The sequence below is a fragment of the Centrocercus urophasianus genome, unplaced genomic scaffold (genome assembly GCF_019232065.1).
Source record: "Centrocercus urophasianus isolate 14NV4802_14NV808 unplaced genomic scaffold, USGS_Curo_1.0 seq_2, whole genome shotgun sequence".
Lineage (NCBI taxonomy): Eukaryota > Metazoa > Chordata > Aves > Galliformes > Phasianidae > Centrocercus > Centrocercus urophasianus.
Window position 1 is genome coordinate 5,502,982 of NW_024884755.1, and position 13,125 is coordinate 5,516,106.

At 41.8% G+C, this 13,125-nt stretch overlaps 2 protein-coding genes across 7 annotated transcripts in view; one reads left to right on the plus strand and one right to left on the minus strand.

Annotated features, from left to right (window-relative positions):
* MYLK3 (myosin light chain kinase 3) overlaps positions 1-6,579 on the plus strand; it is a 39,426-nt gene extending 32,847 nt beyond the window's left edge. For 2 of the 5 annotated variants that reach the window (XM_042821377.1, XM_042821379.1), the window contains 4 exons: positions 307-435; positions 1,470-1,622; positions 2,980-3,112; positions 4,916-6,577. In XM_042821377.1, the coding sequence (XP_042677311.1) occupies positions 307-435; positions 1,470-1,622; positions 2,980-3,112; positions 4,916-4,987 (487 nt within the window). In that variant the 3' untranslated portion in view covers positions 4,988-6,577. Of the gene's footprint in view, positions 1-306; positions 436-1,469; positions 1,623-2,979; positions 3,113-4,915 lie in introns of all 5 variants that reach the window. The other 3 variants (XM_042821374.1, XM_042821375.1, XM_042821376.1) reach the window with 2 other exon arrangements.
* ORC6 (origin recognition complex subunit 6) lies at positions 4,918-12,942 on the minus strand. 2 transcript variants are annotated; one of them, XM_042821381.1, is made up of 8 exons: positions 12,865-12,942; positions 12,596-12,725; positions 12,287-12,450; positions 11,215-11,304; positions 10,134-10,246; positions 8,704-8,775; positions 8,189-8,311; positions 4,918-5,142 (listed from the first exon to the last, which is right to left on the minus strand). In XM_042821381.1, the coding sequence occupies exons 1-8, from the start codon at positions 12,927-12,929 to the stop codon at positions 5,117-5,119; spliced, it is 783 nt and encodes a 260-aa protein (XP_042677315.1). In that variant the 5' UTR covers positions 12,930-12,942; the 3' UTR covers positions 4,918-5,116. The 2 variants fall into 2 exon arrangements, with proteins under 2 accessions (XP_042677315.1, XP_042677314.1); XM_042821380.1 differs by lacking the exon at positions 4,918-5,142 and having other exon boundaries at positions 7,288-8,311.
* Between the last annotated feature and the right edge of the window lie 183 nt (positions 12,943-13,125).

Sequence of the window (13,125 nt, forward strand, 5' to 3'; positions counted from 1 at the left end):
ACAGAGGTCTGTGCAGATTTTATTGCTCTTGGTCTTTTTTTCTGTTTTTACTCAGACAAGTGGAAAACTGATTGTCTTATACCTGCAGTTACAGCAGAATTCACTCCTTAGTTTTCAAGATCTTAAAAAAGACTTTTAATTAAGGTCTTCAAGACCTTAATGCTGTCCTGGTTGGCTTGGAGACTGCTATGCTAGCTTTTTTTTTTTTTTTTTTTTTTTTTTTTTACCATGCTTTGATTTCTAGAGATGAGGTATTTGTTCCCCTGGCCTGCTCTCAGCATTGATGTCTGTTTCTTTCTGTTAAAGGTACAAACCTCGAGAAAAATTGAAGGTTAACTTTGGAACTCCGGAGTTCTTGGCTCCCGAAGTGGTGAACTATGACTTTGTTTCCTACCCAACAGACATGTGGAGCGTAGGCGTCATCACGTACATGTTGTGAGTATGAGAGGTCATGGCACCAAAGGCTCTATGAGAACAGAGCAGTGGAGGGTGTCTGCGGTACAGGAGCGTGGCAGGCAGCGAGCCCATCAGAATGGAAATCCTAATTCATGCTGTTAAAAGCAAACAGTGAGCTGCAGCCCTTCAATGTGAAGGTACCTCACAGTTGGTGTTAAGTCTCTGAACAACAAATAGGCCTTTAGATAAGTATGTAAACATTCTTCTCCTTTACCCCACCTTATTTATCAAGTTCAAGTGGATCATATTGTGATTCCTTGGAAAAGTGGCCCAAAGCATTTCAGAATTTCCATTTTTATTGGATTCTTGAAGATTTAGATTAATTTTCAAATTTGCAGTCTGATAATTTTATTAGCTTGGACTTGGTCTGCATCTGCCCAGAGGAATTAACATTAAGTGCTGGGCCACAGGTCACATCACAAATGGGAGTAAGACTTTTTTTCTGTTGAAGGCAGGGGTGGCTGTGGAAGGCTCTGGTGAGCTGACTCAGCGTCTCAGAATTTTTCACAAATGCTTTCTGTGAACGGAATAAATGGTTTAAATTTGTTAGCCAAAAAGTAACTGAATGAAATAATGAATTGCTGAAACAATAAATCTGAGGCTAGAGGCTAAATGAAAACAATATGCTGTTCAGAAACCAGTGTAATTTGAGCCAACCTTGGTTGTAGGCTTTGATTTAGGAAAGCTCTTGAACCCTCCTAGCTCTTCTAGTTGGGAAAGCACTGAAATATGTACTGAGACTCCTGCTGAATTTATTTTATTAGAGATCCAATAATGGTGTGCTCTGACTTAGCTGAGTGAGCTGCTGAGCAGTAACACTAACAGTATAGTTCTTGGCAGGGACTGACAGGTAGGACCCCCATGTCTGAGAACTCTTCCTCTTGAAAAATTGGCCAGAACTATAGAACAGAAGATTCAAGGGAGAAGAAATTCATCTTGCATGTGACTGTTTATCTCCCACATTGCTTTTTAAAATTGTTTTTTAAATTTTATGTATTTATTTATTTATTAAGGCTTAGTGGCTTGTCCCCATTCCTGGGAGAAACTGATGCGGAGACGATGAATTATGTAGTCAATTGCAACTGGGATTTTGATGCAGAAGCTTTTGAACAGCTGTCAGAGGAAGCAAAAGATTTTATTTCCAGACTACTTGTGAAAGAGAAAAGGTACCTCCTTCTCTGATCATGAGAACAGTGTAGCACCTAATAGTGTTTATTTCCTTCTAGCCCACTGTTTGAATTACAGTCAACAATGAGAAGTTATTATATGACATTTTCTTTTGCTGTTCTGTGCTTACTGGACAGTTCCTCAAGGCAGAAGAGAGGAAGTCTGGAAGGATTTGCTGTGTAGAAATCTGTCTTTAATATTCCTTCTCTGCATAAAAGCTATTTCATTTGTTACTTTGAATTCTTACAAGCCTTGTCGTAAATTGTGGGGGGGAAAAAAGAAGTTTATTGAGTATACAGAGGATGAATAGAAGCTACAGCTGTGAAAATGTGCGTAGTTTTCTTCTGAAGTGGTCTAAGTGCATTTGGTAGCTATTAAGAAGCATTTAGGACTTACCTCTGCATGTTGGTTTCTCATTTTGGGATGAAGTAAAATAAAAAGTGATTGTATGTATGAAACAACAGAAGAATGAGTGTGACATTGATGTCAGAAAATGGCTATGGGGCTGGGGTAGGGTGGATAGAAAATAGTTTTCTCTTGCTGGGTGATGATACAAAACTAATCAAAACAGGAAATAATGCATACAGAAAAGCATACAGAAAGCAATACAGAAAATATTTGAGGGGTATTTCAAGGAGTGCTTAGAATATTACTGTCTTCCAGATCATTACCTAAATCAGACAAATCGGTTATAATAACTTTATTACATTTTGAGCCAGAAGTCATAGGGTATGTTTTTAAAAAATGCAAATTGAACTTACTTTAAAATCTTGTCTCCCTGCCTCTCTCACAAGATTTTCTCTATTTCTCAAGGTTTTTGGGCAGGTTTTCATGTTTGAGGCCATTGTTGAATGTCTGAGAATAATGTTATATTTATCTGTATCTAAGCTTAGGATGAAGGGATGTTTGTGCTTTTTAAATATGAGGCACAGAATAAGCCTGCACTCTCAGGACAGGTAGATGGCACCACAACAGTTTTTTTCATGCAGTGATTCTTTCAGTGGTTCTTGATTTGCATAACAAAATTATACATAACCGATGAACCTGTACAGCTGCTTCTTCAGAACAAAATCCAAACAAGGTAAAATAGAATAGTTGAACACCGGACAGTCAACCCACTGCACACCCTGCCAGCAACTTTTCACACCACTCATTCCTTACACTAGAGAGTGCAGGATGTTGTTAGGACTCTATGCACTGGAATGAATAGCATCTCAAGAAGCCTTTCCACTCACTTGCATTGGTTTATTTAAGGGAAGCATTTATGTAATCTGTAGATTGAGGAGCCTGAGATTCAGAGAAAATGGCAAGAGGGGTGGCTGTGTTTACATGGTACTTCTGTTTTTTTTCTTGCAGCTGCCGGATGAGTGCAACACAGTGTTTGAAGCACGAGTGGTTAAACAACCTGCCTGCCAAAGCCAAGAGGTTCAAGCTTCGCCTGAAGTCCCAGTTGTTGCTGCAAAGTTACATAGCTCAAAGAAAATGGAAGGTAATTAGCCTGGAAAATCTTCCAGGGGGAAAATCAGCTCAACCAGGCAGGTTCTGCTTTTCTGAATATTGGCTCAGTTTTACTAAATTATTGTAAACATGAGTTTAGGAATTCTTCAGTTTGTTATTTGAAGTTCTATATTTTTTTTCTTTACAAGTTCAGAGGCTTCAAATGGTAGTTAGCTCACTCCAATTTTTTTTTTTTTTTTCTTCTTTTAATGGAGACATTTTTGCATTGACAACGGTTGTGATGGGATACAATGAAAGGCAGTTTTGTTTCCCACTGCAGAGAATGGAAATCTGGGACAGGAAAAAAAAAAGTAGACTTAAAGACATCAGGAAAAATTCTCAGAACCTTTCTGATAAGCCCAAGACTTTTCAGAAGTAAATTGTGAGTGAAGAAGGAAGTGATAGATTCCAGTCGTATGTTTGTTGGTTTGTAAATAATTGACATAGTCACCTTTTACAAATAAGCAATGGAGAAAATGCTAAGAAAACTCAGACCCATCTTCTTCTGTCCTGTCACCGGAGACTTGTAATTCCTTATCAAGAAGTTGAATCTTATACCTTCTCAACTCTTTGACTCGAGCTGTTTCACTCTTATGCATTTGTGTTGTAAAAAACGTGTCATCTAAGACATGACGCTGTGACTCGTACAAGTGCAATCCATGGTACCAGCTTTCTGTTCTGCAGTAATCAGAGGTTTCTCAGTACAAAGCACTGCGTTACCTCCTGCTGGCAAGATTCCAGTATCATCCTTGAGGATTCTTAGAACTCAACTAGTGGCAGATCATTTTTTTGCTTTGCACTGGGCCCTGTATACCAAGGCTGAAGTGCTGCAGCCAGTGCGTGTTACATAGGGAACCATGCTATACCCATACGTAACCATGTTCCCTGCACTGTGAAGACAAGTACTGAAAGCTGATCAGCCTTTCCTCAGGCTTCTCTTTGATTTTATTTGGCATTTCTGTGAAGGAGGGCTGTCGTCATAGCATATGAAACTAAGACTTTGGGAGCTGTAGAAAGACCGTTTCTTGCTTTAAGTGAGCTGATTTACCTGTGGCTTAGACAGTGATTGTTTTCTGACCCTGTACTCAGTTTTTCCAGAATCACAGAATGGCTGATGTTGGCAGGGACCTCCTGTCCACCCCTTTTGCTCAAGCAGGACCACATATAGGTGGCTTTTTAGTAACCTGAAGGAGAGAGGCACCCCCTCTGTGCAACGTGTTCCATTGCTTACTCACTCTTACAATTGAAAAGGATTCCTGATCTTCAGATAGAATCTGCTGTCTCAGTTTGTTGCCAATTGCCTCTTTTGTCAATACTGAAAAGAGCCTGGCTACATCCTTTTTGCACCCTCCCTTCAAATATTTATATATATTGATAAGATTCCTTTGAGCTTTCTTCCAAGCAGAGCAGTCTCAGATCTCTCATCTTGTCCTCATAGGAGAGACTCCAGTCCCTTACCCATCTTATGGGCCATTTATTAGACTCTCAGGTTTTAGGTCTCTTCTCTAATGTGGAGCCCAGAACTGGACACAGTACTACAGCTGTGGTTTCACCAGTGTTGAGGATCAACTTCTTTGAGCTGCTCACATTAAACAGTGCAACCTGGGGCACCATTAGCTACCTTTATGGCAAGGGCACGCTGCTGACTCATGTTCAACTTAGCAACTTAACATGTTCAACCTCCATGAGGACCTTTAGGTAGATAGATAGTCTTTTTTGCTGAAGGAAAATCTAGAAAGAAAAAGTCCTTTTCCTCAGTTATACTCACACTCAGACCACTCTGTTTTGTTCACAGAAACATTTTTATGTGGTGGCTGCTGCTAACAGACTGAAGAGATTTCAGAGTATGTCTGTCAAGCTTGCATAATGTTGTATGAAGCAACTACCATGCTTGAAGATGGATGTGAAACCATAGGAGAACAACTCAGTATCTTCAGTAATTTCTATCCCATATATAATGTCAAGTCTTGCATCTGTCTTTCTCATATATTGTGTGTCAGTGCTTAGTTACCGGAAATGTCTCTGAAAGCAGACAAGAAACAGAAAGTGTTACCTGAAAGCAGAGGCACTGAAATAACTTAAGAAAACAGAATATACTTTTTTTTGTTCTTACAAGCTTTTAGTTGTACATAGTGATGAAAAAATAGAATTTAGTGGGGCTGACCTCTTCCTGAAGGCGTTTTTACCAAAAAGACCAGCAGTTTTCTGTCTTCTCACACCAAGCATGGGATCTCTAAAGACTTTCTTCACAACTGCTGTATACACAATCAGTTTTAGTGGACTGCCACAAGAATAGCACAATATTTTCCCTCAGGTTTGTTACTTAAGCAGGAAGATCAAACTTTTACTTTAGTGAGAAGATAGATGGGTGAAACTGCCACAAATAGAAACTAGGCAGTGGCTGCTGGGTCGCTCTGCAAATAGCTCATAATGTACTGGAAAGACTTCCAGACACTTCATTTCACATTTTAAATGTGTAAATGCTTTTCATTGGGTGTGACTGCAGCCCTTAGTATTGTAGTTCTTATTTTGAGATTTTTTTAAATCCTTTTCAACGATTTTAATGCATTTTATCTGGAAAGTTGATATGCAGAACACATTCTAATGCTGTTTAGCTCCAGAGAAATGGTGTATTGCTAGACTGTTTTTGGCTCAGCTGGAACACTGAAACCCTTTTTTTCCCAACTTGCTCTCAAACATAAGACTTTTTCTTCACAATACTAACTCTTCATGATGTCTAAAGAATTGAAGCCACTTACAATTTCTCAGCTGAAAATGCAACATTATTTATTAGACCTGTGGTTTCTTTCATTCCTGTTCTAGATTTTGTAGAGCTCAGTGTAAGCTGAACAGGCTCTTTATTAGTGATACTTTCTGGTTTTCCTAAAACTAGCTTTTCAGTGAAGACATCTAGCTGCTGCCAAGCTCCCATTAACCTTACAGATTTTCATATCCCTTAAATTAGCAAAAGTGCTGGTTGCTAATAAAGAAGATTTTATGAATGCCTTACCCTAGCCTAGTTATCTTCTTTCCACTCTAGTGCTTCCCACTTATTCTAATCCCTGGATTCTGGACTGGTGCCGATTTTCTACTATCAAAGCAGTGAAAAATGATTAAAATCCAGTGAATCTTTACAATGTATCACCTTCTGTGAAGGCCCACTTTTGTTCATATTTTCCTTCCACAGTGGTTCTGCATGCTAGAAGTGGATATATTCTTTGGTCTGTATATTTCTGAACTAATACTAATAAAATACATTATAAAGGAACAGGCCCATTCCTCCATTTTGGTTCAAAAAACAAACATTAGAAAGCATCTTTGATTAGGTCTTACAGAATGTAAGATCTCACCCCTCTGCCACATGTTAGATATTAATAGCAGATGTTTTGTTACAGCTCCTAGTGGGGGTTCATTAACTAAGATTTTTCTCTGCACGCCATGCATTTGTTTGGAGTCCATTCCACAATAAAGTTACTGTTATGTTTCAGGACTCTCATCAGGTATGAAATTGGCTTTTACTATTTAAAGGTGACTAGAATTTATTTCTTTTTTATGCTTCAATTACACTGTAAGATGAAGTGAAAGGTAATTTGCTAGTAAGCTTCATTTTACCACTTACTGTGTAGTACTTCCTCTATTTTTGTAAGGGGGTAATACATATAGCTGTTCTCTGCTGTCTTATATTTCCTCTCCATCTACGAAGAGAGGATGCATCTGGCTTGCTATTGTTCTTAACAGAAATCTTTTCAGCTTCTGTAGCCACGTAATTCTGCAATACAGTGAAAACCATCTCTGCAGTCTCATGGGATATTTCATAATGTCCTGCATGGTCTACAGAAAGCTAAAAACACACACAGTCTGCAAGACACTGGAACAGTGAGTATGGAAAAACAAAAAAAAACAGGTGGCCCCATAGGGTAATAGCTGAAGCTGGAATCAGTGTCACCCAGGTAAGCAAGGAACATGCTAAGCAGTGAGGTATTTGGCAGACCATCAAAATACTGTTGAGAAGCTCAGATGGGAATGCTGTTTCAAATCTAAGTGCTCAGACAGGAGTTATTTCCCTTCATGCAAATAGCTAAGGAGTTTCTGTTTTTTTTTTTTTTTTTTTAAATGATGATTTATAAAAGTTAACTTGTTCATACAACTCAGACAGAAGACAAGAAATGGGCAGCAGAATTGGCTTGACTTTATTATAGTAACGCTAGTCACGGACTGCTAAAGGTTATGATTTTTCTTTCACAAATAGTTACTTTAAGTCCTACTTTGAATAGGTGGGATGAAAGTATAGGATGACACAAGTTGCCTCTAAGACCTATGGGTCAGGGCACTCTTCAGTTGAAGCTTATGCTCCTGAGATACAACAAAAAGGTCTGTGTCCCAGCTTCACTAGGTTTGAAATCCTTGTTCCCTGGATACCTTCCACAGATGGGTCCTCCTGTCTTACTTTGCCCCCCAGAAGTTTTACATACAACAAGCATGTGCATAAAAATGCACGTCTTAACGCAAAGCTTTTCCTTCCGATATCTTTATTGCTTCTTGGAACAGCTGGGCCCCATTACATACACAAGAGACTTCAGTCCTACACAGGCATAAAAACTATTGTCAGTTCAGTGAATAAGTGTTTGACAGTTTTAAAAATTACTCAGTCTTTAATTCATCTGTTGCTTTTGCTGTTTAACAAGGCACAGTTGGTCTCCTCCCACTCTTTTTCATTGTCTACTGCCAGCTAGAGGCACAAGGACATGTGACTTATAATTTATTCACATTGAACATCGTATTGGAGTGTCACCTGCTGCTTGTACCAGGAAAAATGAAGCAGTCCTACCACCTAACGCTACATCTGCTCAAGTACCAGCCTGGCAAATAATTAAACATGCTTCTTCCAAAAATCACCTCAATTGTCATTTACTAAAAATAACTTTTAAAAACTAGCTCAAAAAATAAAATTAGCTGAATACCAGCCAGTCATCGCTTATATGCTACAGGAATTGTTAAGAACAAAAGGACTGTAAACATTATGAGCAAGCAGTAGTGATATTACAAGGTGGCACTATAGAAACAGTACCACTATTTGTCTCTTGTGCCTTAGCAGCATTTTCCAGGATTCTCCTTTTCCATTCTTCATAGTCTTGCTTTGTTTCAGTCTTTGGTTGTTTACATGGAATCTCATCATCATAATCTTCAGAACCTATGTTTGAAAAAAAAAATAAGGTAAGTACATGATGAGCCAGCACCAGCAATGTGTTGTTGGAAATAATCAGCCAGTGTACAGAGATCAGCCTATTCATGTACAGAGACCATTACTGCACTATCTCAACTCTCTAGTTTCCTCATCTGCCCCCCTCCCAAGGCAGTCACCTTTTCATTTTTCTGGTTGAGTGTAAGAGTTAACTTTACTACAACTACTCAGTATAATAAACATTGTCCTTTTGCTGCGTTTAATTAGTCCTTCTATTATAGTAGATTGCAGAATGGTGTCAACCAATTTTTATTGCTTATTCTACAACTAAAATACTGCAAAGCAGCAACAAAACCCCAAACTACTCCGATAATCTTAGTTCACAGCTAAACACAACTTACTTTCTTTCTCACATTGCTCCAGGTCAGTCTGCTGGGTTTCAGATGTCTCTGCAGCTAATGGAGTATCATCTTCTAAAAAAAAAACAAACAAACAAAAAAGTTAAGTTACTTTACTTCTGAATGATGTGGGATGAGTAATGTGGGATGTTATTCTACATCCAATTGTTCACGGCAGTGATGCCTTCCCCCAGTGCCCTCCCTTTGTGATGTATTCTTCTTTCCACGTTGCCTGCTGTGTTAGCATAGCTTCTTGTGCAGCCAGTTAGTGAATAGACTTAACTGATTGACCTGGCTGGAAAACAGCTTAGCAGGCAAGTGGTGTTTCCTCGTCATAAAGATTCTCTGTTAAAGACTGACAGCCAAACTGTATATGCAAAGGTGCTAGCACCCTCCAAGGCTTGCGAGGATTGGCTGGCTGCTTTACCTAGTGCTGCTGCTGCATGTGTAACCATAATGATCAGCTTTGTTCATATCAAAAAACACCTTGCTGCCATTCTTGATTATTCACAAAGCATTCTCCCTTCTGTACCATTTCCACAACTGCTTTGTTTTACAGATACCCACAGCACGCTGTCAATTTATACCTAACCTGAAAAAGGAACTCCTGTCTGCCTTGAAGCTGCTTTTGTGGTGGGATAATTTCTCTGTTGGCAGCTCCATGCCTAGCAAGAGCAGCTTTTGGTTTGAATTCAGGCAGCACACTCTAGAAAACACTGCAGTGTGAAATATGAAGATGAAGTGGAGGAGGAATACTGTCAGTGGGAGAGTGAGAATAAAAATCTGGGGAGGGAAAGAGGAGATAAACAGGAAGGAACAAAGATACAAGGACGGAAAGGAACATATACTTCAATCTTTGCCCTATGCTAAAGAGTGGGTAGAGCTGGAAGTTCAGCAGGTGAGCAGCAGGTGAGAAAGACTCTTATGTCTGCCTGCTGTGTGTGGAGGCATGGTGTCAGGTAATGGTTGAATTACTACAAGGAGATCAAGGCTTAGCTGTGTGTTAATCCCTGTGAAGGAAAGGAAAACACAGGAGCGTCAATTAAAGCAACAGAGGTAGTAAAAGGTTTATGCTAATTTCCATATTATGTTGCTATATTAAACAGGATGAAGAAAGCAGGCAAGGATGAATCCAAAATGCTTTAGTGGTATGGGAGAAAGAGGGGATAACTTTCAGCAGCAGAAAATGTAAAGAACTGTGAGCATTAAGGAAGAGGATAGATATCGTGGGCCTTATCATGTTCTAAACTGTTGTGACCTTCCCAGAAGCAAGGACTGTGAGTGGGAACAGGACTGAGGGAAACGCTGGAATGGTGGGCAGGTTTGGCTGAAAGAAAATAGTTGAAGTGAAATCAACCAGCAGAAATGCATGGGGACACTGTGAGCCTAGACGTTGGGTAAGCTGTATTACAAAGATAAGGTCAAAAACATACTGTTGAATTGCCGGCTTATCTTCTCCATCTGACTGCACAGGCGATCAAATATTGCTTTTTTCACTCCAGATATAGCCAGCATCCTAGATTTGTCCACTTTCAGCTTCAAACACCTGTAACAGAAAATTAATTTATCTCTCAGCAAGTATCATCCAGCTGAGATGATATTTATTACTCTATCAACGCTGCCTTTGGGAAGGAAGAGTCAAGATGGATCTGGAAGTGAAGCCCACAGTTAGCTCAAATTATGAGAGGAAATTCTATGAGGAAAAGGTACTTCATAGGTTTCAAGGGAAGCAAGGCAACTACTCTTGTGAAGAACTGAATGGGACTGCAGTCAAAACATCTGTCAAGAGCTATGAAACTACACAACACCTGAATTGTTGACTGTTAAAAGGCACAATATTGAGAGGGAAAACATGTACGCGCAAGCAAATTCTTCCCAATTGTTAAATGTGTCAGGCTCTCCTGTCAGCCATCTCCTGAGATGATGCTGGTCTAAAGCTGAGACAAATCCATCCCCCAAATGTTAGAGCCTGAGGATGGGATGGTACAGGTGCTCATAGGTAAGCTGGCAGCAGCCATTCTTTCATCTTGAGCAATATCTCACCAAGAGACATGCAGAACTTCTTGCTTTATGTCCAACACCAATCTACACTGACAAGAGAAGAAAGTTCTGGTTAAATCTGAAAATATTACTACTGTTATATTGGCTTGGTGGACTTCTTCAGCTACTGTCAGGGATAACACATCCAAATGGAATTATCTGCTTCATCAATCACACACCAGGAAAGGCAGATTTCATTTCTTCTAGGACAAGTAATTCAAGATCCTCTTCTGTACGTCTGATGTAACTTCTGTTCCCCCCTGAAAGCAAATGCAGTGTAGGCTGGAGATTTCCTTGTAAAAGGGTTCTTGTGCTAGAGATGTCTCCAGTTCCAGGAGTAGAGATGCAGAATGCAGTAGTAAAGAGCCTTTAGCCATGCTGAATCAACCAGTTGCTTACACTGCATGCACTATTTCTGCTGAATGTCTCACCAGGTATCTAAGCCTATGAAAGAACCCCTTACACTGTACTCACCTGCACGCAGTGAATAGTGCAGCTGCTATAAATAGTGGTTTTGAGAAATCAAGTTCCATTTGCTGTGCTTCAGGGAGGCTGGATTCATACCTAAAGAATAACAGAGTGATAGCTGTATAATGCATTTGCTTCAAATGAAACTTTTGAAATTAATTTGTCACATGGTACTCAGCAGTTAAATATTGGATATCTCAGTCCTTTGAAACCTAGTCAAGCACAAAAAGCTGCTACTGCTTTAGAGGAGATAAACAGACTGGGGAATAGAAGGGAATGGGAATCACTTCCTCTTTTTGATTTAAAGGCATTTTAAGGTAGAGATCTGAATCGAGGTATGTCAGTATAATTTCATTTGTGCTACCCATTTACGCTTGCTTTTATCTTTAAAATTACATGAAGAGATCTTTAGATCTGTCCTATTACAAAGGGTAGAACTATGGATTTTTTGATCTATATTTAAACCTTCACCTGTACAATATATAGTGGATGACATACTGGATATTCAGCAATGTGAAGAATTTAACTTTTTATTGTTCACCTTTACCAGGCTGTTTAAGTACCACAGCGTTCACAGCCTTTGTTTCCCACCAGAATCCTCGGAAACCCCACCAACACTTAAACGTGCTCAGCAGCAGAACAGCACTGCAGAGCTTCTCCCCGACTGCTCTTGCTAAAGTAGATCTTACAGCCAGGTTTTAGTAAAATCTTTTGGATCCCCACTGAAGTGCTGTACCTCATGTTCTGACAGGTAATGTGCACTGTAAGAGACCTGCTTCTCCACAATGGTTGTTTCTCCTGCCCGTTTCTTCTGAACTGTGCCATGAGCAGCAGCTAATTACAGTGCTGCAGGCAAAGACACAAAGTCCTGTCTTTTTCAAACTGCTCTGAGCTGAAAAACTGGAACTTGGGCAGCGACTTACTGTGCTCCAGAGGCTCAGTCTTTCTAATGTGTTTTAAATAGGTAACGTGCTGTCAGTGCTAAGAACTCACCTCGTGGGCTTTCAGAAGCAGCTGCCCGCCCTCCTCCCCAGCCGGCTCCTCACCCTTGCGGGCACGGAGCCGTACAGCCGCTCACCTCTGCAGGATTTCCGAGGCCGCGCTCAGTGCCTCCGTGCAGCACAACTGCACCGCCAGCTCGCGCATCCCCAGCCGGGCGTTCACCCCCAGCAAACACTCCAAAGCCCTCACGGAGCTCTGGTACGCGGTCTTGTTCAAACCGGAGAGTTTAACAAAGGAGCTCTGTTCGAGATAAAGAAAGAACACGAGGATCGCCGAGGCTCCTCGCCGGCTCCGTACCCAGAGACGGCGGAGAAACTACGCGCCGCTTCCGACGGCGCTACGGCGGAGATCCGTGCGGGGCGCGGGAGGTTTGGGGCCGGCTCACCTTGCCGGCGGGGTGCTTGGCGCAGCGGGCCGCCAGCTCCAGGCACATCACGGCCAGGCCGCTCGCGGTCACGTGCGCCATCAGCCCCGCGCACTTCACCTGGGACAGCCGCAGGTACTCCTCGGCTTTCCTGCAAAACACCGCGGTGACGCGGAGGTGGCGGCGGAGCCTCGTCCGTAGGTGACCGGCCTGCGTGCAGGGCCCGGTGCACGCAGGGCACGCTCCTCCCGCCACCCCTGCCGATGCTCTCGAGCCCCGCACCGCGCTACCTGACGACGCGCGGCTCGCCGATCCCCAGCCGTACCGCCAGCCGCCGTACCGCGCCGCGCTCCATCCGCCTCGCTCTCGATTCCCGCCCGCTGTGCCCGCGTCGCGCGGCTCCCGACCCGCCACCGGGCTCGCCGACCGACCGGTCCGTCCAGCCGTCAATCGTCCCCGCAGAGCCAATCGACCCACAGAGAAACGCTTCCTCGGCGCCGGCCAATGGAAGGGCGGCGGCTCGGCGGAGGGGCGGGGCGGCGCGGGCGGCG

Bases quoted from the DNA above. Each gene is read 5' to 3' on its own strand.
- ORC6 (XM_042821380.1), bottom strand. From the start codon at position 12,929: ATGGAGCGCGGCGCGGTACGGCGGCTGGCGGTACGGCTGGGGATCGGC. The intron at 11,305-12,286 runs GTGAGCGGCTGT...GTTATTCTTTAG, and splicing joins GCCTCGGAAATCCTGCAGAG to GTATGAATCCAGCCTCCCTG. The intron at 8,312-8,703 runs GTAAGTTGTGTT...TTTCAAACATAG, and splicing joins GGAGCAATGTGAGAAAGAAA to GTTCTGAAGATTATGATGAT.